Source organism: Bufo gargarizans, chromosome 1 (genome assembly GCF_014858855.1).
Source record: "Bufo gargarizans isolate SCDJY-AF-19 chromosome 1, ASM1485885v1, whole genome shotgun sequence".
In the NCBI taxonomy this organism is placed as follows: domain Eukaryota; kingdom Metazoa; phylum Chordata; class Amphibia; order Anura; family Bufonidae; genus Bufo; species Bufo gargarizans.
In genome coordinates, this window is record NC_058080.1 from 545107806 (window position 1) to 545135623 (window position 27818).

Genomic DNA, 27818 nt, shown 5'->3' on the forward strand with positions numbered 1-27818 from the left:
TTAAAATTACAAGGGGTTTCGGACAATGTAATAAGTCCCTTTCAGAAGCCACGCTGTTGACTTTAGCCTGCCTATTTCTGGGTTCCAAATTGGACCCCGAGTCAGCAAATCTGATCTCAGGGGAAGAGTTATCGGATCTTCCAAGGCCAATGAGGTTAGGACAGGAAACCACGCTTGTTTCAGCCAGAACGGGGTTATTAAAATTACATTGATTTTCCTCAGAATAGCCTGTATTAGAGGGAAGGGGAAAAAGGCATAGGCCAGCTTCATATCCCATCTCTGGGACAAGGCGCAAAAAGGTCTATTTCGGGATGTCCCCACGTCGTTGTCAAATCCAGGAAAACCCGTTTGTCTAGGGACCACTTGGTTGGGTCTAGGTAATGCCTGCTGAGAAAATCTGCCGACTGATTTTTTGACCCATTTAGGTGAACCACTGAAATTGATAGGATTTTTCCCTCTGCCCAATAAAAAAATCCCGCTGGAGAGACTCTGAAGTAGAGGGTATCTTGTCCCCCCGGTGTTTGATAAACGCCACAGTCGTCATGTTGTCAAACAAAAATTTTATGTGCTGACCCAGCAGAAGATCCTGACCCTGCTGCAGAGTCTCCCAAACCTACCGAGTTCTCGGTAGTTTGAGGATTTCCCTTTTAGCTCTTGATCCCAAATTCCTTGGTAGCAATGATTTCCAATATTTGCACCCATCCCTGCTGACTGGCAACCGTTGTTACAACAATATAGGGGCTTGGGTTCCAGGGAAATCCTTTTGACAGGTTGTCCGTATTTTTCCACCATTCCAAAGATTTCCGAGCAACGTCTTTTATGAGAATTTTTTGATTTAGGGATTGATGGTTCCAATCCCAAACAGAGAGGTTCATCTTCTAAAGTGATCTTGTATGAAACTGGCTCCATGGCACTGTCATGATACAAGCTGTCCAGGCCTAGGGCACTCATTGCCTCTCTGATCGTACAAACGGATTTCTTCTGAAAATTCAAATTATTTTTTTTCTGATTTTCCTGTCTTTTCACTGGAAGAAAGGACTTTTGCAATGTCGAATCTAGTACGGTTCCTAAGAAAATTTTCCTGGTATCAGGTGTTAGATCTGATTTTCCCCAATTTAGGATCCAACCTAGGTCTTGTAGGAGAGAAATTACAGTCTGAGTATTAGGGATAGACAGATTATCGGATGATATTCAGGATGTTGTACATTATTGGTATCGGCATCTAACCTTGCTGATATACCGATAATGCGTATAAAGCGAATACTAGTGCATCGGGTGTCGGGAAGAAGCACAGCAAGCGCTTCCAATACTCACCCTCCCTGGTCTTCATTGATGGGGCCCACGCTGAACTGCCCTGACCCCGTCCAGCATCAGGTAACAGTGCATCGCGGGCCGGAGAACACAGGGGAGCGAGACGCCAGACCCGGAGATGAAGAGGAGCCGCGACGCAGGATAGGGGAGGAGTTTTTTATTTTATTCACCTGAGGTATGATAGGGGTTAATAATGGTCTGATCTGAGGTCTGATAGGGGTAATAATGGTCTGATAGGGGTTAATAAAGTCATTTGGCAATAGTAAATTATAAATTGACTACCAAATAAGGGCTTTATTAATTTATAATTTACATTTATAATATACTAGTGCCAAATGCAAATTTCCACCACCTCCATGACTATCAACTAATATGATATATATATATTATGAGATATAAAATATCGGTATAAATTATCGGCCTGAAAGTTCACAGATTATTGGTATCGGCTCAAAAAAAAAATAATATATAAAAAAATTATCATCGGTCGATCCCCACTGAGTATGATCGACTAACATCTGTACTGAGACTGCAATTAGAAGTAAGTCGTCTAGATATGGTAAGATTTTTATTCCTTTCTCCTTGAGGAAAGCCACAATCTCTATTATTAATTTTGTGAATACCCGAGGGGCCGATGATATTCCAAATGGAAGGCATTGGAATTGATAATGACTCACCTCGCCTTTTTCTTTACTGCAAATCTTAAGTATTTCTGGTAATCTGGGTGAATTGGCACATGGTAATATGCATCCTTTACATCTAGGGTGCACATTACTGCTCCTGGAGAAATTAGAGGTATCTACCATACCTGATGGACTCATCTTGAAGCGCCGACATTTTATTTATTTGTTCAGAGGTTTCAGATTTATTATTGTCCTGGTTTTCTTACAAGAAACAGTCTAGAGTAATACTCTTTGCCTTCCTGATGTTTTGGGACTTGAATAGGGCTGAAACGATTATTCGAATAACTCGATTAAATCGAGTCAAAAAATTCATCGATGCAGTTTCCCTGCATCGAGGAATCGTTCAGATCACATGATCACGGAGCGGGAGTGAAATTAAGCGTCTCACTCACCGCTTCCGTGTCCTCCGGAGCCAGAGAGGCAGGACTGAGCGGCCGGCACAGCTGAGGAGGAGGGAGTCTCTCCCTCCCCACTGTGCGCGGCTGCCGCTGAAGACCAAGTAGGAGGAGGAGGGGAGGAGAGGAGGGGAGGGACTGTGGCCACTGCACCACCAATGAATGTGCCGGCCATATCCCACAGGGTCCCCCCTCCTCCCCCCCATCATTGGTGGCAGTGTCAGTTCCGATCGGAGCCCCAGCAGTGTAATGCTGGGGCTCCGATCGGTTACCATGGCAGCCAGGACGCTGCTTTAGGGTCCATTCACACGTCCGTTGTTTCTTTCCTGATCTGTTCCGTTTTTTGCTGAACAGATCTGGACCAGATCTGGACCCATTCATTTTCAATGGGTCCTGAAAAAAAACGGACAGCACAATGTCAGATTTTTTTTCAGGACCCATTGAAAATGAATGGGTCCAGATCTGTTCAGCAAAAAACGGAACAGATCAGGAAACAAACAACGGACGTGTGAATGGACCCTAAGTCCTGGCTGCCATGGTATGTTAGTGAGCAGAGAGCAGCGCATTATACTCACGTGCGCTGTGGCCGGCGGTCGCTCCTTCTCATAGGTCTGTGCGGCGCATTGCTAATGCTGTAAGCATTAGCAATCCGCCGCACAGACAGAAGAAGGAGCGACCGGCGGCCACAGCGCACGCGAGTATAATGCGCTGCTCTCTGCTCACTAACATACCATGGCAGCCAGGGCTTCAGTAGCGTGACTCCTGGCTGCCATGGTAACCGATCGGAGCCCCAGCATTACACTGCTGGGGCTCCGATCGGAACTGACACTGCCACCAATGATGGGGGGGGGGGGGGGGGGGACCCTGTGGCCACTGCCACCAATGATTAATACTGGGGAGGGGGGGTTGCGTTACCAGAGGGGGCATATCAGAGGCTGGGGGGGAGGCAGATCAGAGGCTGGGGAGGAGGCAGATCAGAGGCTGGGGAGGAGGCAGATCAGAGGCTGGGGAGGAGGCAGATCAGAGGCTGGGGAGAGGCAGATCAGAGGCTGGGGAGAGGCAGATCAGAGGCTGGGGAGAGGCAGATCAGAGGCTGGGGAGAGGCAGATCAGAGGCTGGGGAGAGGCAGATCAGAGGCTGGGGAGAGGCAGATCAGAGGCTGGGGAGAGGCAGATCAGAGGCTGGGGAGAGGCAGATCAGAGGCTGGGGAGAGGCAGATCAGAGGCTGGGGAGAGGCAGATCAGAGGCTGGGGAGAGGCAGATCAGAGGCTGGGGAGAGGCAGATCAGAGGCTGGGGAGAGGCAGATCAGAGGCTGGGGAGAGGCAGATCAGAGGCTGGGGAGAGGCAGATCAGAGGCTGGGGGGAGGGGGGGGAGGCAGATCAGAGGCTGGGGGGAGGGGGGGGAGGCAGATCAGAGGCTGGGGGGAGGGGGGGGAGGCAGATCAGAGGCTGGGGGGAGGGGGGGGGAGGCAGATCAGAGGCTGGGGAGAGGCAGATCAGAGGCTGGGGGGAGGGGGGGGAGGCAGATCAGAGGCTGGGGGGAGGGGGGGGAGGCAGATCAGAGGCTGGGGGGAGGGGGGGGAGGCAGATCAGAGGCTGGGGGGAGGGGGGGAGGCAGATCAGAGGCTGGGGGAGGGGGGGGAGGCAGATCAGAGGCTGGGGGGAGGGGGGGGAGGCAGATCAGAGGCTGGGGGGAGGGGGGGGAGGCAGATCAGAGGCTGGGGGGAGGGGGGGGGGGCAGATCAGAGGCTGGGGGGAGGGGGGGGAGGCAGATCAGAGGCTGGGGGGAGGGGGGGGAGGCAGATCAGAGGCTGGGGGGAGGGGGGGGAGGCAGATCAGAGGCTGGGGGGAGGGGGGGGGAGGCAGATCAGAGGCTGGGGGGAGGCAGATCAGAGGCTGGGGGGAGGGGGGGGAGGCAGATCAGAGGCTGGGGGGAGGGGGGGGAGGCAGATCAGAGGCTGGGGGGAGGGGGGGAGGCAGATCAGAGGCTGGGGGGAGGGGGGGAGCCAGATCAGAGGCTGGGGGGAGGGGGGGGAGCCAGATCAGAGGCTGGGGGGGGGGAGGCAGATCAGAGGCTGGGGGGGGGGGGGGGAGCCAGATCAGAGGCTGGGGGGGGGGGGGGGGGAGAAAGATCAGAGGCTGGGGGGGGAGGGGGGGAGCCAGATCAGAGGCTGGGGGGGGAGGGAGCCAGATCAGAGGCTGGGGGGGGGAGGGAGCCAGATCAGAGGCTGGGGGGGGGGGAGCCAGATCAGAGGCTGGGGGGGGGGGGAGCCAGATCAGAGGCTGGGGGGGGGGGGGGGAGCCAGATCAGAGGCTGGGGGGGGGGGGGGAGCCAGATCAGAGGCTGGGGGGGGGGGGAGCCAGATCAGAGGCTGGGGGGGGGGGGGGGAGCCAGATCAGAGGCTGGGGGGGGGGGGGAGCCAGATCAGAGGCTGGGAGGGGGGGGGGAGCCAGATTAACCTCTTCAGACCAATAACTTTATACATGCCTAATGCCAAGGTGCTTCCATTAACCCCTCCAAACCCAATGGGCATGTATAAAGTTATTGGTTTGGAGGGGTTAATGGAAGCACCTTGGCATTAGGCATGTATAAAGTTATTAACCCCTTCAAACCAATAACTTTATACATACCTAATTACGTACGTTATTTTAAGTAGCTTTTTCTTATTAGATTACTCGATGAATCGAGAAATATAATCGATAGAATACTCGATTACAAAAATATTTGTTTACTGCAGCCCTAGACTGGAATCACCACACCAAGATTTTTTTATTTTGTGACGTCTTCCATCAGATTTCTTTGAGTTGTATTTTCTCCATACCAGGTCAGCAAATATTTTTGTTCAGGAATTGACAAAAGTTCTATTTTGTAGACTTTCTGTATGATTTGGAGAGCCCACGGGTTTTGAGTTATCTGGTGCCATGCTGGGAGAAAGAATTTAAGTCTTCCCCCCCCAGCGTCATTTTTTGTTTTGGGAGGTGTTGGGGTTAAGTAAAAAAAAAAAAAAAAAAAAAACCTCCCTTTTCCTCCATTCGGATAGGACCATCGTCTCGATTTTCCCTTCTCTTTATAGGTTTGATTTTATTGTTGGAACTTCCTACAAGAAAAAAACAAAAAAAAACAAACTGTTTTTGTGCTTTCCTTCCGGAAAGCCTTTCTTTTTGTCTGAGGCCTTTTCAAGGATATTGTCCAATACCGGGCCAAAAACATAAGCCCCTTAGAAGGGAATTGTGCATAATTTTTTTTTTTTATGCCAGGTCGCCCAACCAATTTTTTAGCCATAAGGCTCTTTTTGCTGTATTTAGAAGGTCTCCGTTTTTTTGCTGCAAACCTGACTGACTCTGCCGATGAATCCGCTACGAATACAGTCGCCATTTTTAGGAGAGGAATAGATTCCAGTATATTCTCCCTGGGAGTCCCCATTTTTAAGTGGTTTTCCAACTGGGACAACCACAAAAACATGAACCTTGCCACCGAGGTAGCGGCAAGGTTAGTCGAGACTAAGACTGCCGATGTCTCCCATATTTTTCTCAGGAGACCATCCGCCTTTTGATCCATTGGTTCTTTTAGCTGTGATGAATCTTCAAAAGGGAACAGCCGTTTTTCTAGCCACAGGAATATCTATTTTCGGGATTTCTTCCCACAATTGTGTCTCCTGTTTATCAAAGGCTAGACGATTCTTAAATTCCCTGGGAATAAAGAGTGTTTTTTTCACATCTTCCCATTCTTCTAAAATCATCTGTTATAGACTATAATTTATAGGGAAATGGTTTCTCTTTTTTGCTATTGAAGGGCCTGTCACCGGGTTTGACCATATTAAGCTGTCACCATTGCCATGTTTAATAAAATACCTTATTTCCTGCAGTGGTCTTTCTCCTCTTCATGGTTTCATTTTGTTAAAAAAAGCTATTTTGGTATTATGCAAATTAACCCCAAAGGTGCGTTATTCATCACCCTTTGAGCCCAGTAACGCCTCCCTGCAGTGCCTAGACCGCCTTCATTTAGAGCCCAAGCACACCTCCTTGTTATGAACTATCGTCCCACTGCTTTTTTAACAAAATGAAACAATGAAGAGAAGAAAGAAGACCACTGCAGGAAATTAGGTATTTGATTAAACATGGCAATGGTGACAGCTTAATATGGTCAAACCAGGTGACAGATTCCCTTTAAAGGGGTTCTGCACTTTTATTTAACTGATGATCTATCCTCTGGATAGATCATCAGCTTCTGATACCCGGGACCCCCGCCGATCAGCTCTTTGAGAAGGCATCAACTAGCGTGGGCGGGGCTAAGCTCTGTTCACTTGAATGGAGATTAGCCCCACCCACGCTAGTTAATACTAGTCGTGACGTCAGTGGGCCGGCGGCCCGGCGGTAAACAGTGAGAAGGCTGCGGCGCTGCTGCCTTCTCAAACAGCTGATCGGCGGGGGTCCCGGGTGTCAGACCCCCGCCGATCAGAAGCTGATGATCTATCCAGAGGATAGATCTTCAGTTAAATAAAAGTGCAGAACCCCTTCAAGCCTGCACTTTGTCCTGAACGGATCTTCGTCTTCTATGTCCATAGTTTCCCAAATGGCAGTGAGAAGAGAGTCCATATCATCTGATGAGCAGTAGTATTTCCGCTGCTCATCATAGGACGTGGAGGGTAAAGAATCTTTCTTCATCTCCTTAGTCTGACTGAGTATATTGTACATCCATATCCTATAAGTCGGAATCTAAGACCTCTCTAGGTCTCTTAATTCTCGAGGTATGACCGATATTTGGAGGGGGCACAAGGGATATCACAGATGCTTTTAATTCTTCCCTTTTAATTGGTTTAAGGTCCGTTAGGAGAGAATGAGGTTTTCATTATTTTATTGATACAATCCGCGCATTATTTTTTTGCGCATGTATCTTGAAGCCTTTTGTTGCAGGTAGCAAACTTTTTAGGCTTCCTTTTAGGCTCCACCTTATGAGTAGTCTCTTTGTCCCCCTAGGAAACATGCCGAGCAATTTATTTTTTATCAAGTCTGGTTTTCTACTCGCATGACCATGGACAGGAGGCTCTGGGGATTGCTCTCTCCTAATAGAGCCCTCCTGTTGCCGCGATGCTCCTCATCCTAAAAGTCAATCGGATAGAACACGAGGCCGGTAAGGCAGGCCTCAAGAGTCCCACGCCATGAAAAATGATGTAGGGCGCCGTCATCTTGTTTCCGAGCACCTTGTGTGGAGCGCACTTACGTTCCAGCCTCTGGAGCAACCGCCATCTTACTTCCGGCTGCCCTTACCCTGACTGAAGTGAAGTCAGACGCGTTGTGCTCCTGACTCGTGCGGCCCTTAGCGATTGCAGCGAGATGAAGAGGACTAAGCCTGGAGCCCAGAGCCTCACCGGGGTTGCGGCTACCGATCCCCCCGCCCGCGGCCGTATATTCAGACCTTAAAATCAGACACTTTGCCATCAGGTACCGGAAGGGCTGGGGAAGCTAAGGGACTCCCAGTTTAGGAGGTTTTAGCTGGGTGTAAAGAGAAGGAAGGAAAGGAACAGGCCCCCCGATCCCAGCCTCTGCCCTGGTCCAAAAATTCTAGAGACCTCATCTCTGCCCCGTCCGTTATTGGGACAGGAAAAACACTGGTGTATGTGGGGTGGGGGGAACTTTTAACCTCTCTCTGTTTCCAGTCCCAATAGTGGGCGGGGAGACATCCTCCATGTGGTGCTGTCATGGAGGACGTCCTGGAAAGTGTTTTAAGAGCTGTGATTTGGATGTAAAAACACAACCAAAATGCTGAAAATTTCCAGGTAACTCACACACAAGTGATTTGCATTGTAGTCTATCATCGCAAAGTCTTGTGTGACTTGCGGTGCAAGTTAAAGTAAGCTTTTTGGGCTCCTCTGTCTAAGCCCTGCCCACCACGTAATTTTTCGCAAATCGTTTACTCAAAAATCTGCACCTTTTGGTGTTGCTTCTGAGGTGCATGGGGGTTCATAAAAGCATCATAATGCAGGACTATACTATGGGGGAGGGGCTCACACAACACAGACATGAGCAGATCCCTAAACGGAAGCGTTATGGCCCCTTCAGCATTGCTCTGCATAGCCACACTCCAGACCTGGTAGTCAGCAGAGAACTCCTCCACAGTCTCACTCAGAACGCGACTGAGGTAAGAAGTAGTGTTTTATAAAAGACAAAAATTGAAAGGGGAGTATGTGCCTTGACCCCACTAATCAGTAAGTTTTGGCACATCTTAAAATATCATCACTACTACAGGGTAGCCCATGAAAAAGGGGTCCGCCTCTAGCAATAGTATGACAAGATGAACGAGCAAGTGGATTGTTTTTTTAATTGCCCACAATTCGCAAAACATACTGAAAGTGGCCCCCAATCACATCTAGGCATCTTTGAGGTTGGAAAAAATGTCCTGCTTTTACCGACAAGATGGGGCACCATGCCGCACTTCAGGGAACTCACTGGTCCGGGTTCATAGACTGTGAGCAAGGGGTTATGGCCGCCACGTTCTCCAGACTTGGCCACATGCCATTTTTATCTGTGGGGAAATGTAAACCAGAAAGTGTCCACTAACAATCCACATCCCCTGGATGATCTCACGGAGAGGATCACTAACACCATCCGCAGCATCACAAGCAGTATCTGCCGACATAATCCCACCTGCCCAAAGATTTATAGATGTGAACGGGGACCACATCCAGCATCTTGTGACTTGTGGGTAATTTAAAATAAATAAAAAATCCACTTCCTCATTCATCGTGTCATACTATCACTGGAGGCCGGCTACTTTATCATGGGCCACCCTGTATAATGATTAAACCCTTGCGTTCACAAACATTTTTATTAATGCCCCAAAAAGTATAAAATAATAATGATCATCTTTATTCATATAGCACCCACATATTCCATGGCACTTTATAATCATTTTACATTAAAATGAAATAATTTTGCAACAGACCTTACTTAAAAATGTCCTACTGTTTAGCTTCTACACCTCCTCTGCAGACCAAGAGTCCCCATGGTAACAGGGAACTAATACATTTTTGCAGTCTCACACTTTTTCCTAGCTATTCTGTTAACGTACATTTGGTATTGGAGAACAGGGGGTTGCTTGATGTCAGTTACCATGGAAACACATAGCCTGCACAGGAGCTGCAGAAACCAAACAGTAGAACATCTTTAATTAAGTCCTTTTGCAAAGTTGCCTCATTTTATGCATTAACAAAATAAATAAATAAAAATCTGGACAAATTCAGAATCACTGTTTCATGAAACCTTACTTAAAGGAAACCTGTCACCAGTTTTATGGTGTCCTAACTAAGGGCAACATAAATAAGTGCGTGATTCTCTTAGCAAAATGCTGGGTCACTTTCTTTAATTTACCCAGTCAATCTGCCAACATCTTGTATTGAAAAGCTCCAGCTCATAATGATGAGACCTGAATATTCATGAGCTCCTGACTTAGTTTTCCCACCTACCTGCTGCTGATTCATATGGAAAAAAAAAAACTGTCAATCAGCAGCAGGTGGGCAGGGGAGTGGCTATAGCTATGAATTATAAAAACGCTGGACTCAATGACATCACGCTGGACTCAAATCAGCTCATTAGCATGCGCCATCTTTGTGTGTATATTATGAGGTAACCATCTGTCACACCAGTAAGTGAACACATCTAAGGCACTTTTTAGTAGTTAATGATTGTATATAATTAGATTATAATCAAATATCCACATGACAGGTTCCCTTTAAGGGGTATTCTGGTTATCTGGTTACATCAATTTACCCTCTTATGCAACTGTTTGGACCCCACTTTTCATGAAAACAGGGAGGCCGCACCCTGTGGATAGGGGATAACTTGATATAACCAAAATATCCCTTTAATACAAAAATAAAATATTAATTCGCATTTGTATACAATTACAGCTTGGTCAATATTTTTATTTCTTTCCAAGGTTAAAGGGGTTCTGCAGTTTTTTTAAACTGAAGATCTATCCTCTGGATAGATCATCAGCATCTGATCGGCAGGGGTCCGACACCCAGGACCCCTACCAATCAGCTGTTTGAGAAGGCAGCAGCGCTGGCAGTAGTGCCGTGGCCTTCTCACTGTTTACCGCAGGCCCAGTGATGTCACGACTAGTATCAAGGCCTGGTATCAGATGCTGATGATCTATCCAGAGAATACATCATCAGCTTAAAAAAAAACCTGCAGAACCCCTTTAAATGGTCACTAACTTTTCACACAACTTTGCATAAATCAATAGTACAAGCGACCACAAGCAACTCTGTAATATGGTTTATCAGTGTGCAATGTCTAGTTCTCCTGTTTTCAGAAGTCAGATATAACAAACCTGCAGTGATCAAATGGTAGGCGTCTGAAGTTTGACTTCGGAATATCTGCGCAACAAAAAAGATAATCTGTAATGTCTGCATGAACGTAATATGCATCCCACTGCCCGAAAACCATCACATGCTGTTAAGTGTACACCTTTCACTACAGGTCCAAGTCTAAAGAATATGATGGTAATATCTATCAGTTATGCTTGAGTCGGCATTGGCGTACTTTTATCAAACGTCTCAAGTTGCTTTGATGCATCAACCTAACACTTCTTTCTAGAAATGCAAAGTCACTCTGGGTGGTGTAGAAAACTAGAGTAGCAACTTTTCTGCGACTTTTAAAAAATAAGTCTCAGAAGATAAATCCGGAGTGAATCTCAGCAACAGTTAAAAGCAGGTCTGTGACCAGGATCAACCCTATTAAACCAGACATACTGCCTGGTAGGGTTCATCATGCTGATTAAAATAATGCTTTCTTTTGTCTGTCTGCTAAAAAGCTGCAGAGATATCTAAGTTTTTTACTCATACGCAAATGAGACGTTTGAGCACTAGGAGACGGAGCTGAATCCTTTGAGCACTGCTTTTTAACACCCCCTGTGCTCTGCACACTCCCCCTCCACTTGATTGACAGGGCTAGACATGCTGAGGGAAGAGCTGTGTCCTAGCATATTTACATATCATACACTATGTACTATAGCTTTACCAAACTGAGATCTGCACAGAAAGCTGATGTACATATGACTGCTTTATTCACAGGCACAATATATGATTATACAGACATTAGTAATATATGTTGGCTTATAAGCATAGAAAAAAAATGCTTCTGTGTGGTAATCCTACATCTTGGCAGTAAGTACTTGGTTGTGTGTATAGAGATCCCAGGTTTGAATCACAGGTCTGCCCTCAGCATGTCTAGCAAGGGGGGTGCAGAGCACAGGGGCTGTTACAAAGCAGTGCTCAAAGGATTCAGGCCCGCCTCCTGGTGCTCGAACCTCTAATTTGCATATGAATAAAATTGCCGATTTCTCCGTAGCTGTTTAGCATACAGACAAAAAAATTGTTTTAATCAGCATGATGAGCCCTACCAGGCAGTATATCTTGTTTAATAGGGTTGATTCTAGTGACAGAGCTGCCTTAACTGTATCCATTTTCCACCCGCTTTTCAAAACTCGAGTGGTGTAAAAAATGCAAAAGGTCACAAATTTTTGAACAAGTGTACCCAAAAAGTGACAAAACCCTATTGAGAGACTTTTTGAAGTCAGAATTCTGGAGTGCAGGATATAATAAACTCTGCCCTATATAGAACACAATAACAAACTATGGCTACTTATTGGTCCCGTCCCAAAAGATCATACCCGCTTTCTTTCCTCCGTAGAAGTTGGTGTACTCTGCACAGGTGATGTACCTGGAAAAAAAAAAAAAAAAAGAAAGCACAATTACACCTTAGCAAAATGAGAGAACGATAATGTAATCCATAACCAAGTGCAGTGATGCCAATCGGGATCTGCCCATCGACATAACCATATGAGAGCTTGTTTTTTTGCGGGATGTGTTGTATTTTTTGATGGCCCAAATTTGCCATCTAAGGGGGCATAATCTATGAGAGGGCATCACTGTGTTTGGGAGGCATAACTCTGTGTGGGGCGGATCACTTAAAAGGGGGCCATCTGGGAAATAATATAGATGACCTATCCTCAGGATAGGTCATCAATATCAGATCAGCGTGAGTCCGACTCCCGGGATCTGTTAGAAGAGGCCGCGGAGCTCACGTAGAGGCCATGTGACCTCACCATACATCGGTCACATGACCTAGTTGCTGCTCAGCCCCATTCAAGGGGGAAGCACTCTCCCCAAACACACCAGAATCAAACTATTTGGAATATTTATCAATCACTGTACGTCAGAAAACTGGCATCAGAAAAGTCACTGGGCCAGATTCATCATTACTCTGACAGCTCACTCCACTTTAACATATGGCTAAACGTCAGTTTTAGCCAAGTCAGATTTATGATCGGCCCTTTAAGACTGTAATAAATGTGGTTTGACGGTAGCAGTTTATCCGTCAGTAAGCAGCTTTACAGAAGTCGCACATCTTTACGAAAAAGTCGCACATTTTTATGAAAAAGTCTCATAAGATAAGCATGGTCCTCACTGGAGTGAAATTGCGACTTTTTAAATAGTCCCAATAGTAAATCTGTCTAGAGATTTATTTACATAAGAAAACACGCCCACTTTCAGAAAACTGGCGAGCATAGTGCAGAGCAGAAAAAAGTCGCAAATTTTTGCGCAGTTTAAGCGATTGCGCAAAAATTTGCGGCTTTTTCACTTCATTATTCTGACTTGAGCTAATGATAAATCTGGCCCACAAAGTTTAGTGCACGTTTGCTTGTGCAAAATTACTTTTTTTCCCTAAGAGGTCATAAACAGTTAACTAAGGCCTCTTTCACACTTGCGTTGTCAGGATCCGGCGTGTACTCCACTTGCCGGAATTACACGCCGGATCCGGAAAAACGCAAGTGTACTGAAAGCATTTGAAGACGGATCCGTCTTCAAAATGCGTTCAGCGTTACTATGGCATCCAGGACGCTATTAAAGTCCTGGTTGCCATAGTAGGAGCGGGGATCGGTATACTTACAGTCCGCACGGCTCCCAGGGCGCTCCAGAGTGACGTCAGAGCGCCCCATGCGCATGGATGACGTGCCATGCGATCACGTCATCCATGTGCGTGGGGCGCCCTGACGTCACTCTGGAGCGCCCCGGGAGCCGCATGGACTGTAAGTATACCGCTCCCCACTACACTTTACCATGGCTGCCAGGACTTTAGCGTCCCGGCAGCCATGGTAACCATTCAGAAAAAGCTAAACGTCGGATCCGGCAATGCGCCGAAACGACGTTTAGCTTAAGGCCGGATCCGGATCAATGCCTTTCAATGGGCATTAATTCCGGATCCGGCCTTGCGGCAAGTTTTCAGTATTTTTGACCGGAGCAAAAAGCGCAGCATGCTGCGGTATTTTCTCCGGCCAAAAAAACGTTCCGTTCCGGAACTGAAGACATCCTGATGCATCCTGAACGGATTTCACTCCATTCAGAATGCATTAGGATAAAACTGATCAGGATTCTTCCGGCATAGAGCCCCGACGACGGAACTCTATGCCGGAAGACAAGAACGCAAGTGTGAAAGAGCCCTAAGCAACATTCTTATCAGTAAGATAAGAACTAAGCTAAAATGAGTGTTTATAATGTCAGAGATCAGAGATAAGGAGATGGAGCATAGAGAAAATTCAGATCCCTCTATTAGAGCATATCAGCTCTGTACAGAGATAAGGGTTTCATATTTGTAATAAAGACCAAAAAAATGCCCCAACGGTGTACATAACCTTTAACCGCCTCCAGAACGCCTAACGCAGGATTGCGGTCCGGAGGCGGTCGATTCATTCCTCCTTGACGCTCGGGCGCGTTATCTCGCGAGACGACACGCTTAGCCGGCCCGCGCATGCGCATTGCGGGCCGGCAAAAGTCGCAGGAGGAGTTTGTCGCTGGTGATTTTCAAAAAAATCGAATCACAAGCCAGTTGACACTTATATATATTTATAAATATGATGTGATAAATGGCTTCTGTGCTCCTCTGCTGGTCCTTTTCGTCGGTTGGTCCCAGCAGAGGAGCACAGATCACTGTAAGTACACAAACATCAGACGTTTAGCTCCAGAACACCCCCCCCCCCATCACCCCAATTAACCCATTGATCACCCCTGTCAATCACTAGTGGAAGGGAAAAAAGTGATCAGTGTAAACTGTCACTTTTTTTTTTCACTAGTATTGACTGTTAGGTTTTAGGTTAGTTTAGGCCCCTTTGTTAGGTAGTTAGCATTGGTTAGCGCCCAGCCCACCGCAGTCACTGATTCGCTGATTAGCGTATAGCTAATCTGCATTGGTACTTTTATAGTATCTGTAAGTGATCAGAACTGATCACAGTCAGATCTATAATAGTATTAGTGTCACCTTAGTTCGCCCTCCACCCAAAACGCAGTGTTTGCCCGATCAGGCCTGATCGGTCGCCCACACGTGCGTTCACCCACGCCCGCCCCGCCGCAGTGACAAAAATGTATTTTATTTTTTTAGCACTGCACAATCACTTTACAAGCGCTGCAGCGATAAAAAAAAAAATCAGTTTTGATATTTTTTTATCAATCGCAGCAGCTTCCGGTACTTCGCTAGCCTCCCATTTGTAAGACAGGCTTGCTTTTTTTCTTGGGTAGTCTCAGGGAATACACCCTAAATTTTATTGACCAAATGGCAAGTAAGGGGTATTCTTCTGAAGAGGCCTACAGGCTTCTGACCCAGTCGGATAGGGAATGGGAACCCTCATCTGACGAATCCAGTGGGTCAGAATACGAACCTGTAGAAAGCAGTGGCAGTCTGACCCAAAGTTCGGACGATGAGGTTGATACCACCATTTATAGCCGCCAACCCGGGAAGCTTTTATGCCCAGTCTTTCCGGTGGAAACCCATCCAAGTTTCCGAATTTAAAACTTTTCTGGGCCTTCTCCTCAACATGGGCCTGACAAAAAAGCATGAATTGCGGTCATATTGGTCCGCGAACCCAATTCATCACATGCCCATGTTCTCTGCTGCCATGTCCAGGACACGATTTGAGACCATCCTGCATTTCCTGCACTTTAGTGACAACAGCACCTCTCGTCCCAGAGGCCACCCAGCTTTTGACCGGCTCCACAAAATTTGGCCCCTCATAGACCAACTTAACACCAAATTTGCAGATTTGCATACCCATGAGCAAAACATCTGCATAGACGAGTCCCTGATCCATTTTACAGGGCGCCTTGGCTTCAAACAATACATCCCAAGCAAGCGCTTGTATAAGCTCTGCGAAAGGGCCACAGGCTATACGCACATATTTAGAGTCTATGAGGGTAAAGATCAGACCCTGGAGCCGGTTGGTTGCCCCGACTACCTGGGGAGCAGTGGGAAGACAGTCTGGGACTTGGTGTCACCCTTATTTGGCAAGGGGTACCATCTTTATGTGGACAATTTCTACACAAGTGTGCCCCTCTTCAGGCATTTGTTTATAGAACAGATTGACTGCTGTGGCACCGCGCGACCTAGTCCCCGGGGCTTCCCCCAACGGCTCGTTACCACCCGTCTTGCAAGGGGAGAGAGGGCTGCCACGTGTAACCTAGAACTGCTCGCGGTGAAATGGAGAGACAAGCGTGACGTTTACATGCTCTCCTCCATTCATGCAGACACGGCAATACAAATTGAACGAGCAACCAGTGTCAATGAAAAGCCCCTCTCGGTCCACAACTATAATTTGCTCATGGGAGGGGTGGACTTCAGTGACCAGATGTTGGCTCCTTATTTAGTGTCCCGCAGAACCAGACGCTGGTATAAGAAGGTGCCTGTATATTTAATTCAATTGGCTATGTACAATAGTTTTGTTCTCTACAGTAAGGCTGGGAGAACAGGATCCTTCCTCAAATTTCAGGAAGAGATCATCGAGAACCTCCTGTATCCAGGAGGTTCCGTGGCCCTATCCACCAGTGTAGTGAGCTGTCTACACGTGCGACATTTCCCCAATGTCGTTGCTGGTACCTCAACCCAAGCGCCACCCCGAAAAAGATGTTGTGTCTGTAGCAGGAGTGGAATAAGGCGTGACAGCCGCTTATTTCTGTCCTGACTGCCCTGCCCTATGCTTAGGGGAGTGTTTCCGGAAGTACCACACACAGGTACACTTAGCATAGGGATTGCATCTCACAGGACAGGCACACAGGGCTATTAGGGCCCATTCACACAGAGCTGCTGCAAACCTCTCCTTTCACCTGGGACAATGTGCATAATGTACTTCGCCGCATCTCTGGGCGATTTGCGCTTTCCACATTGTCCCATGGGGAAGGAGAGGTTTGTCCTATAAAAAGGTAAAAAAAAGCAACAACAAAAAAATAGTCGGTAAGCAAAAAAATTTATGTTCTGTTCCAAAAGTTCAATAAAGTTTATAAAAGTTAATGTTCTGTTCAAATGTTATATAAAGTTAATGTTAATAAATTTATTGCGTTGCGGCCTGTTTTTTTTTTTTAACCTTCTAGGTGGACCAACCGATGAACCAGCTGCAGCACTGATGTGCATTCTGACAGAAGCATTGCGCTATTGTCAGATTACACAAAAGTCGGTGTATGCGGCGCTGCAAGACTAGATTTCTCCTTACCTGCAGTAAAAAAGATACGTTTTCCAAGGCTTATGAGCTGAGGAGGCGGCGGTGTTCATATGCTTTGGCAAACACTTTGTATATAAAAAAAAAAAATCCCGGCAATGATTTATTCATCCGAATCAATTGATGTGAATGGAGAAAATCGGCTTTGCCAGGGCATACGAGCTGAGTGGGTTTGGATGTTGGGCGGAGCTCCTATGTCCTGGCAGACGCCTTTCCCCTCTTTTTTTTTTGGCAGAGATTTTTTCATCCACATTGATCGATGCGAATTAAGAAATCTGTGCCGTTCATTTTTTCTTTCAGCCCAGAGGCGGAACGGAAAAAAAAAAATCTCATTACCCGTATGCTCAATATAAGGAGAATAGCAGAAACTCCTAATGCTCGCCATACATGTAATGATTGCGGAGACCCTCAAATGCCAGGGCAGTACAAACACCCCACAAATGACCCCATTTTGGAAAGAAGACACCCCAAGGTATTCGCTGAGGGGCATATCGAGTCCATGAAAGATTGAACTTCTTGTCCCAAGTTAGCGGAAAGGGAGACTTTGTGAGAAAAAAAATAAAAAATTCCTTTTTCGCTAACTTGTGACAAAAAATAAAAAGTTCTATGAACTCACTATGCCCATCAGCATCAGCGAATACCTTAGGGTGTCTACTTTCCGAAATGGGGTCATTTGTGAGGTGTTTCTACTGTCTGGGCATTGTAGAACCTCAGGAAACATGACAGGTGCTCAGAAAGTCAGAGCTGCTTCAAAATGCGGAAATTCACATTTTTGTACCATAGTTTGTAAACGCTATAACTTTTGCGCAAACCAATAAATATACACTTATTGGATTTTTTTTATCAAAGACATGTAGAACAATAAATTTAGAGAAAAATGTATATAGAAATGTAGTTTTATTAGAAAAATTTTACAACTGAAAGTGAAAAGTGTCATTTTTTTGCAAATAATTCAGTAAATTTCGATTAATAACAAAAAAGTAAAAATGTCAGCAGCAATGAAATACCACCAAATGAAAGCTCTATTAGTGAGAAGAAAAGGAGGTAAAATTCATTTGGGTGGTAAGTTGCATGACCGAGCAATAAACGGTGAAATAGTGTAGTGCAGAAGTGTAAAAAGTGGCCTGATCATGAAGGGGGTTTTAGCTAGGGGAGCTGAGGTGGTTAAAGGACCTGTCACCGGGATTTGGGGTATAGAGCTGAGGACATGGGTTGCTAGATGGCCGCTAGCACATCTGCAATACCCAGTCCCCATAGCTCTGTGTGCTTTTATTGTGTAAAAAAAACAGATTTGATACATATGCAAATTAACACAAGAGTCATATCTTACTTGTGTGACAGAGAATAGTCATATTTTCAAGCTCTGACTCATCTCAGGTTAATTTGCATATGTATCAAATCTTTTTTTTTTTTTTTTTACACAATAAAAGCACACAGAGCTATGGGGACGGTATTGCGGATGTGCTAGTGGCCATCTAGCAATCCATGCCCTCAGCTCTATACCCAAAATCCCGGTGACAGGCTCCCTTTAAGAGGCGTGCACCTCTTAAAGGGATACTGCCATTAAAATTATTTTATTCACATTAACAGCTTATATTTGAACATTCTAAGTATTTAATTTTTTTTTATATTATATAAAGTCACTCCATGTAATCTACTTCCTGTGCTAGCTCCTTAAAGGGAACCTGTCACCTGGATTTGGGGTATAGAGCTGAAGACATGGGCTGCTAGGTCACAGCTAGCACATCCGCAATATCCAGTCCCCATAGCTCTGTGTGCTTTTCTTATGTCAAAAAAACAATTTGATACATATGTAAATGAGGGTACTAACGTTTCTGGAGCCCAACCACGCCCACCGTGAAGGAGCCCAGCACTGCCCAGCATACTCCAAATCTCCTCCTTGCTCCCAGACTTCACAAAGCTAGAGCGCCGCAATCTCGCGATACGCGAGCTAGCGTATGCGCAGTGTCAGCATAGTGCTCCTTCCCTGTGCTGGCATCAGCCTCAGGGAACAAACTGCGCATGCACTAGCTCACGCATTGCGAGATTACAGCGCTCTAGCTTTGTGACGTCGGGGAGCAAGGAGGAGATTCGGAGCGGTGCTGTGCTCCTTCACAGTGGGCGTGGCTGGGCTCAGAGTCAGAATGCTGGACTCATCTCTGACACGTCTCATCTAAGGTTCATTTACATATCTATAAAATCTGTTTTTTTTTTACACAATAAAAGCACACAGAGCTACGGGGACTGATTATTGCAGATGTGCTAGCGGCCATCTAGCAACCCATGTCCTCAGCTCTATGCCCAAAATCCAGGTGACAGGTTCCCTTTAAAGGGGTTTTCCCATCTCAGACAATGGGAGCATATCACTAGGACATGCCCCCATTGTCTGATAGATGAGAGTCCTGCACCTATCTCGCAAACGCAGCCGGCAAAGTGAAGGAGGGCGCACTGCACATGCCCTTCGTTCATTACTACGGGGCCGCCGAAAACAGCCGAGCAGTTGCTCGGTTATTTCTGTTGGCCCCATAAAAGTGAATAGAAGCGGTGGTCGGCTATTTTCAGCAGGCCAATAGGAACACTTGGCGGTGGCTGGACCCAGCACTACCAGTCACCACTCTGCCAGTCTTGTTTTCGGCTGCGTTTAAGAGGTAGGTGCGGGTCCCAGAGGTCCCTATCAGACAGTCGGGGCATATCCTAGCACAGATCAGTTTCGCCATAAAGGGAACAAACTCTTAAAACTGTGGAGGACTTGTGTTTTTGTGGTGGCATTAGAAAGTACAACTTGTCCCACAAAAACACCAGCCCTCGTATGGATATGTGAACGAAAAAATAAAAAAGGTATGGCTGCAGGAAGATGGAAGAAAAATGAAAATCGCAAAAAACTCAGATATCCTAAGAGTTAAAGGGGTTATATGGTTTCATGATACTGATAGTCTATCCTCAGGATAGGTCATCACTATCAAATTGGCAGGGGCCTGCTGCGATCTGATACTGATGACCTACACTGAGGATAGTCTATCAGGATCATGAAACCATATAACCCCTTTAACAAATGTGTATCCCCACAGCACTACTACTAGCCAAATGTGTGTGCTAATTTTCCTAGAATTGCAAGTCAATCCAGACACGTGTGTGTATATAATAAACTGCTATACATAAAAGACAATAGATAAGTGCAGGCTGAAAAATAAGGACTGTTCATCATCAACCACACACAGCCCATTGGTGCCCCAGCATTCCCATTACAGAAGAATAATGGCAGCTCTGTGACGCGCCTCACTCACATCTTATCCTTCTGATGCTGTCTCTTCCCCATCTTTCCTGTTGTCTCAACCACCGACACCAACAAACCTAACACTCAGGAAAACAAGCTACAAATACCACTACTTCCGGTCGTCCCTTACTACCGCTGCCACACTCCGGAAGTGACGTACAGGAAGTGGAGCGGTAGCCATGTTGGTACTCTTACTATCACGCTGTAGAGGAGTACCAACAGGGACGTCCAAAGCGCTGTCTGGTGCTGAAATGCACTGGTCCTGGGTCATCGGCGACGTTCTGCATCTATAGCCAGTGCTGGTGCCTTCAGACATGAGGGAGGTAAATCCAGAGGCTTCTTCATCTTGGATATTGCAGTGTGCAGCGGGCTGCACGTATTTATGGAGATTCCAGAAATGTCAAGGGTATGTTCACACTTGATTGAAATCCTGCAGCATTTCAAAAATCCACAGTAGAAGAAAACCCAAATTGGTGTGGTGTTTGTGTGTGTGAATTTCATATGCTGTATCCCAGGGGTCAAGTCCTGGGAAAAAAAGTGTGGGAACTCACCCAAGATCCACTGCAACCCCCCCCCCCCTCCAAAAAATAAAAAAGCACAGAAAATCTAGCATGCTGTAATTTGTGTCGCTGCGGACTAAAAAATAAATTAAAAAAATAGCACTTTTAGAAAAGTTTGTCCTGGGATTCGATCTCATGACCTCTACACAGCAGAAGCAAGGCATATGCCCTCACAGCTATGAAAGCTGTCTAGCTTGCTACTTAAAAAAAAATATATATAAGACTTCTACTGTAGGTAACTTTGCCCACTGTGTATGGATGTAGCAGAGCTGGGTGTGTTGGGGCAGCTGTCATGTGTATGGTTGTACACTAGGTATCAGTACACAAGGTATCAGTAGAAGTATCAGAAAAAGAAAAAAAAACACTTTTAGTTTGTCCTGGGATTCGAACTCATGACCTCTACACATTACAGGCAAGGCATTTACCCTCACAGCCATAAAAGCTGTTGAGGTAGTTGCTTAAAAAAAAAAAACTAAGACTTCTACTTATACCTAGTGTACTGATACCTAGTGTACAACCATACACATGACAGCTGCCCCAACACACCCAGCTCTGCTACATCCATACACAGTGGGCAGCTGTCATGTGTATGGTTGTACACTAGATATCAGTACACTAGGTATAATTAGAAGTCTTATATTTTTTTTTTTTTAAGCATTTACCTAGACGGCTTTCATGGCTGTGAGGGTAAATGCCTTCCTCTGATGTGTAGAGGTCGTGAGTTCGAATCCCAGGACAAACTTTTCTAAAAGACATTCTAAATGATCTCGTAGTGAAGGAGATGATGTCATTAGGGGGCGGGGCGCCATGAGAGGAGTCGCAGGCAGCGGCACCGCACAGACAGCTTCCTCTCAACTGAAGCCGCCCCTCCTCCCTTAACCTGCCCTGCACAGTGCGCTCCGTCTCCCCCTGTGAATCTGATTCAGCTGTGTTCTCCTGGCTTGAGGCTGAAAGGGAACGGCGTTCCTGCCATGAAAAAAGTGCAGGAACGCCGTTCCCATGCGTTCCCCCTCCACTCGACCCCTGCTGTATCCACTCCATGTGAACATAGCCTAAATCACCAATAGATACATTCGCTACGCCACTAGGGCTAAAAATACTACAACTTGAGAAGTAAATAAAATGTATATAAGAAAAAAAAAGGATCCTGGCCCTTTTTCGCAAAGAACGTTGTGACGACACATGATCTTGGCCACCAATCAAAGGTCCACCCTGACGTCACATGGCAGTAATTGGGTGTTGCACTAACGTAACGTCTTTACAATCGGCTTGTAAACCGGAAGGATAAGCGTCGCGGGAACAGCACAGAATCAATATGCTAATTATTATTAAAAAAAAATTAACTTTCAGGATGTTCAGCTCTAAACTCTACATGACAGGCAGTCCCTCTGTAAGGGTCCATTCACACGTCTGTATGACCGGCTATGTGCGTTCCACATTTTACAGACTTGCACATCACCAGCACTCTCATAGAAAAGGCCTGTTCTTGTCCGCAATTGTGGACAAAAATAGGACATGTTCGATTTTTTTGCGGAACGGAAGCACGGATCCGGAAGTGCAGATCCGCAAATGCGGATGTGGACAGCACATTCCGGCCCCATCGAAAATGAATTGGTCCACACCTGTTCCGCGAAATTGCAGAATGGATGCGGACCCATTTTGCGGACCTGTGAATGGACCCTAAAGGGCTTTTCCGTTTTTGAATCGATATCCTTTAAAACAGTGGTCCCCAACCTTTTTTGCACCAAGGACCAGTTTCATGCAAGACAATTTTTCCAGGGATCGGGTGTTCTGGGGCAGGGCTTAGGGGGTGCTAGTCGGCGCTGACTGATTCACGCGCATAACAAAACACAAGGTGCATATTAAAATATAACACTATATAACGACTATATAAACTGACTAGGGCAGTGATGGCTAACCTTGGCACTCCAGGTGTGGTGAAACTACGACTCCCAGCATGCTCCATTTATTTCTATATAGTTCTGAGAGCAGCCAAGCAAGGGGGGCATCTTGGGAGTTGTAGTTTTACCACTGCTGGAGTGCCAAGGTTAGCCATCACTGGACTAGGGTCTCTGCTGCACTGCACCGTATTTTCGCCCTATATAAGATGCACCTAGGTTTTAGAGTAGAACAATAAGAAAAAACTATTTTTCATTACACCTCAGGTCAGACCAGCAATCGGACCCCCAATGTTAATCAGATCTCAGATCAACCCTCCAACCTTTAGCCATCTATCAGCCCCCATGTCAGCCATCAGCCCCCCCATGTCAGCCATCAGCCCTTATATCAGCCCCCCATGTCATCCATCAGCCCCTTATGTCAGCCATCAACCCCTTATGTCAGCCATCATCCCTCCATGTCAGCCATAAGCCCCCCATGTCAGCCCCCAGTCCTTATGTCAGCTCCCAGTGCAAATAAAATAAAATAAAAACACTTAACTCTCCTGGTCACCATCGCGATCCTCTTCATTCTGCTGTCGGCTGTGTATCGCGGCGCACAGTCTGATGTCACAGAGCTACCTCACGCTGTGCGCAGCCCTGCACAGCCGATAGCTTCATTAGTACCGCATTAAAGACAGCCCTGATCGCCGCAGCCCAGCAAACAATCTTCCAGGGCACGATCCTGAGCTGCGGCACGGCGGTTGGGGACCGCTGATTTGCATTAAAATAATCATTTATGGAGGTAGCTGTAATTTATCATTTTATCTTTATTGCTTCTATTTTCTGTTCTGGGCTGTAGTCACATGACCATGTCCATGCAGCTCTTTCTTATTTCCTGTGATGTTATGTCCATGGGCGTGTCAAAGATAGGGGAGTGTCTATGTAAGTAGCTGGGTGGGAGGAGCTATAAACTAGCTGGGTGTTAGGGGCAGTGATAGGAGAGCCTCGTTGGTGGGAGGCGCTATGTATTTATTTATTTTTTATTCAGTTTATTAATCAAGATAGATTGTACAAAAGAAAGAACCATTGCCATTTTATCACATAAAAGATATGTCAGTTCAAATATCTTCAAACCCAACCAAAACATCTTTTTTTTTATTAACCCCCACCACCACCTATTACCCCAAAACCCCTTATCCCAAAGTTGATTCTGACAACCTCTTTTTTTTTCCTTTTCACAAGGATTGCACTGTGGAGACAGGCTAATAGGGTCCCAAAATGAATCCCTATTACTATATTAATTTGTTATTTCAAGTTGCTAACCTTCCCAGATTACCTCTTAATAGGGAAACAAGGTGCCATTTCGTTTGTCTAAAAGGGGACATTAATTCCTGTATCTCTGTGTAAGATTGTGCGTCAGTAATACATTTCTAACATTCTTTCATGAACCTTCCTACTGTCATTTCTTTGTGTCTTCCTATTTCCAACCTTTCCATATATAGCACTTGCTTCATCATACCCAAGACCTCTTCCCATTCCGGTTGTAACCATCGTCTCAAGATGGTCTTTTTGACCGACATAAGTAAAATATGTATGCATCCCTCTGCTACCCCTGGGCCTTGCTCATCTGATTGATCCCTCGAGATATACTGGAAAATACATTGTTGAGGGTTAAATTTCACCTCCACCCCCCACACTCTGAATATAATCAACGGTCCGGGACCATAATGGTTGCAGCTTCGGGCAAGACAATAAACTATGTAAAAGACCCGCCTTCGGCAATGCACATTTAGGACAGTGTCTCAGATAATGGGCTGGGGCATCTCTGTAAGACAAATCGAACGCATAAGTAGCCCTATGCATTCTTCGCAATTGTGTTTCCCTCCATTGTTCATTTAGGATTGCTTTCCTGATATATTCAAGCCCATCCCTCATTTTTGGGGATATGTCACTATCTTCAAGCACCCTTTCCCAGGTATAGAAGGCCCTATCAACCAGGCCCAACATTTGTGTACTGTGTATTTTGCGGTATATTTCTGACAGAGAGACTATAGATGCATCCTTGCCTAAAAGCGTGTCGAACCATAGCAGTCTATCTACCTCTCCCAACTTTTCTGACTGTAATCTACAGTAAGATTTTATCTGTTGGTAAGGGAGGAAATGCGGAGCTGGCAATTGGTGTTTGACTTTGAATTCTTCCCAGGGAATTAGGGCCTGGCCGCTAGAGTCCAAGATATGATGTAGTTTATGTATACACCTATCTCTCCAAACCTGGAGTTTTTCCTTCCCTGGGGAAAAGATGGCAAAGACCACAATGGCATCTGAGGTGACACATAGAATGGGAGCCGGTAAATCTTCCTGATGTCTTTCCATGACATAATTGTATCTCTCAGGACTATAGTTTTTTTTGATCTGAGATGGAATGTCCCGTAATTTTGTGTGCAATATCGCCGTCAGATGTCACGGATCGGTTAATTCTTGCTCCATGGGAGTAGCTGAGAAAAGGGAGGTGCCCCATACCCAATCTCTAACATGCCGAAACAAGGCAGCCAAGTTATAGTGCCTCACACTTGGCAACTGAAGGCCACCTTCTTATTTTAACATTGTAAGTTTCTCATAAGCTATTCGTGGTCTTTTTTGTTTCCACAGAAAGGCAGTAAATGCCGATTGGAGTTTTCTGACATCGTTGTGTTTCAGTAGTAGAGGGATTGTCTGCAAGGGATATAGAAGTTTAGAGAAACATGACATTTTAACAAGGTGAGATCTTCCACTTGATGAGAGTGGCAAATCTTTCCATTTAATCAAATCATGTCCTATCTTTTGGATCAAGGGAGGATAGGTCAGGGAGTATATCGATGCCGCGGAACGCCCAATCTTTATCCCTAAATATTTCATGTAATCTTTCCTAACTTTTACATTTCTATATTGCATGTGTCATTTTTATTATGAGTGAGAAAAAGGACCTGGCTTTTTGAAACATTTATTTTATATCCCGTTACCGAGCCATAGTAAAGTAAGGCATCTAGTACCGGTTTGAGATGTGAGTCCGGAGAATCTATATAAAGTAAAATATTATCAGCAAAACAGGCTAATTTGATCTCTCTACGCCCTACTTTAATTCCTGTGAACAGATCAGATTGCAGTAGGTATAGAACAAGTGGTTCTAAAGCTATGTTAAATAATAATGGGGATAAAGGACACCCCTGTCTGGTTCCTTTCTCTACTGTTATTGAACACGGTATGTATATTTTTTGCTTGGGGTTTTGAATATAGAGCTTTTAAACAGTTGCAGAATTCCCCCAAAAAGCCTATGGTGTCTAGAACCAGGTCCAGCCATTTCCAACTTACGTTGTCAAAGGCTTTTTCGGCGTCAACAGCCAGTAAAGCCTTATTGCCCCTGTGCTGTTTCCCTCTTAGCCCATCCTGTACCGTAAGGATCTTCCTTATATTAGTTACTGCCGATCTACCTGGCATGAAGCCTACCTGATGATCTCCGATTATGGACGGCAGCAGAGAGGCTAGTATTTTTCAAAGAAGCTTGACGTCCTGATTAATGAGTGATATGGGCCTGTAAGATCCTGGCTGAGTCAGGTCTTTATCAGGTTTAGGAAGCATTTTTGTATATGCCATCTGGCCTGATGGTGGCAATCTACTGCCTTTTATGACAGAATTGTATAATGGAGTGAGAGTAGGGGCTATTTCCCCCAACAATATTTTATACAATTTGGACAGGAAGCCATCTGGCCCCGGAGCCTTACCGTTCGAGAGAGATTTTATAGTCGTTTTTATATTGTCTTCCGTAATCTCTCTCTGTTTATAGTGTCTTGCAACTCTTCCGACAATTTGGGTACGTTTATTGTATTCAAAAGGTCTATTGACCTTTCCACCACAAAGGGGTCCTTGGTGTTAAGGGATTGAAAATATTCTCCAAATAGACCCACGATTTCCTCCGGGTGGGTGTTAAGGGTTCCCCGCTTGTCTTTCAGGGGGTGATAATGGGATTGTTTAATATATGGTTTGGTAAGATTAGACAATAGCTTTCCTGCCTTGTTACCATGCTGGAATAAGTCTGCCCTCTTGCAGTCCCCATACCATTTGGTTGCCTGTTTTATTGGACTCCGTTGGATTGTTTAGAAAGGTAGTGTATGTATCCCTGAGCCGCTTAGTGGCTTCATTAAATTTCTTTCTTGTGTATTTTTTCTTCCCTACAGTGTAAGCCATGATACGGCCCCTTAAAACAGCTTTTGCCGTGTCCCAGAAAAGGGCGTAGTTTGGAGTATGTTCTTTGTTGTCCTGAGAAAATTCCCACCACCATCCCTTAAGTCTGTCAGCAAAATCTTCATCAGCTATAAAGTGCTGGGGGAGTCTCCATATAAAATCTGACCCATGTGGCACATCATCTAATATCCGCATTACTACCGGGACATGATCCGATATGATCATATCAGATATCCTTACATTTTGAGCTTTAAGCAGAATGTTTGGAGAGGCTAGAAAATAATCTAATCTCGGCCAGGACATATGAGAATGGGAAAAATGTGTAAACTCTCCATTGGGTGATGATTTCTCCATACATCCACCAATCCTTTGGAGTGAAGTAATGGAGAAAGAGTATGCACGCCCTTAGACGTGGGTTCCTTTTGTGGATTCCTCTGAGGTCTGTCTTCTGTTTTGTCATGGACTCTATTGAAATCACCTGCTACCACCAGCTGGCCTCTGCCCTCTTGTAGGATATTAACCTCCAATGCTTTGTAGAAGTTTTGTTGGGATAAGTTCGGAACATACACATTATAAATAGTGAAAGGCCCTGCTGGTGATTCTAATACCACTTTCAGTATTCTACCCTCCTCGACTGATGTGACTGTTGTTACTGTATATTGTAAACGTTTATGCAATTGGATGATAACCCCGGATTTCTCCCCAATGAGGAGGAACCTACCACCTGACCCACCCATACTTTACGAAGTCTCCAAAAGTCTTGCTCCTCTAGGTGTGTCTCCTGCAGCAAGCATCCAGTTTTTTGAGATGCCGTAGAATAGTGGCGCGTTTAGATTGGGATCTCAGTCCCTTCACATTCCAGGTCACTAAGCGTGTGATGTTATGAACAATAAGGTGTCTGCAGGGGGCACACCCAGACAACACAGCCCGGATCTAGAAATGTACCACATAAAG

At 45.7% G+C, this 27818-nt stretch overlaps 1 protein-coding gene across 1 annotated transcript in view; it reads right to left on the reverse strand.

Annotated features, from left to right (window-relative positions):
- PPIL2 (peptidylprolyl isomerase like 2) overlaps positions 1–20348 on the reverse strand; it is a 60725-nt gene extending 40377 nt beyond the window's left edge. Inside the window, exons 1-3 of the mRNA XM_044275556.1 lie at positions 20217–20348; positions 12064–12113; positions 10723–10768 (exon numbers count right to left, since the gene is read on the reverse strand). Of these exons, the coding sequence (XP_044131491.1) occupies positions 10723–10768; positions 12064–12113; positions 20217–20248 (128 nt within the window). The 5' untranslated portion in view covers positions 20249–20348. The remainder of the gene's footprint in view (positions 1–10722; positions 10769–12063; positions 12114–20216) is intronic.
- Positions 20349–27818: the final 7470 nt, after the last annotated feature.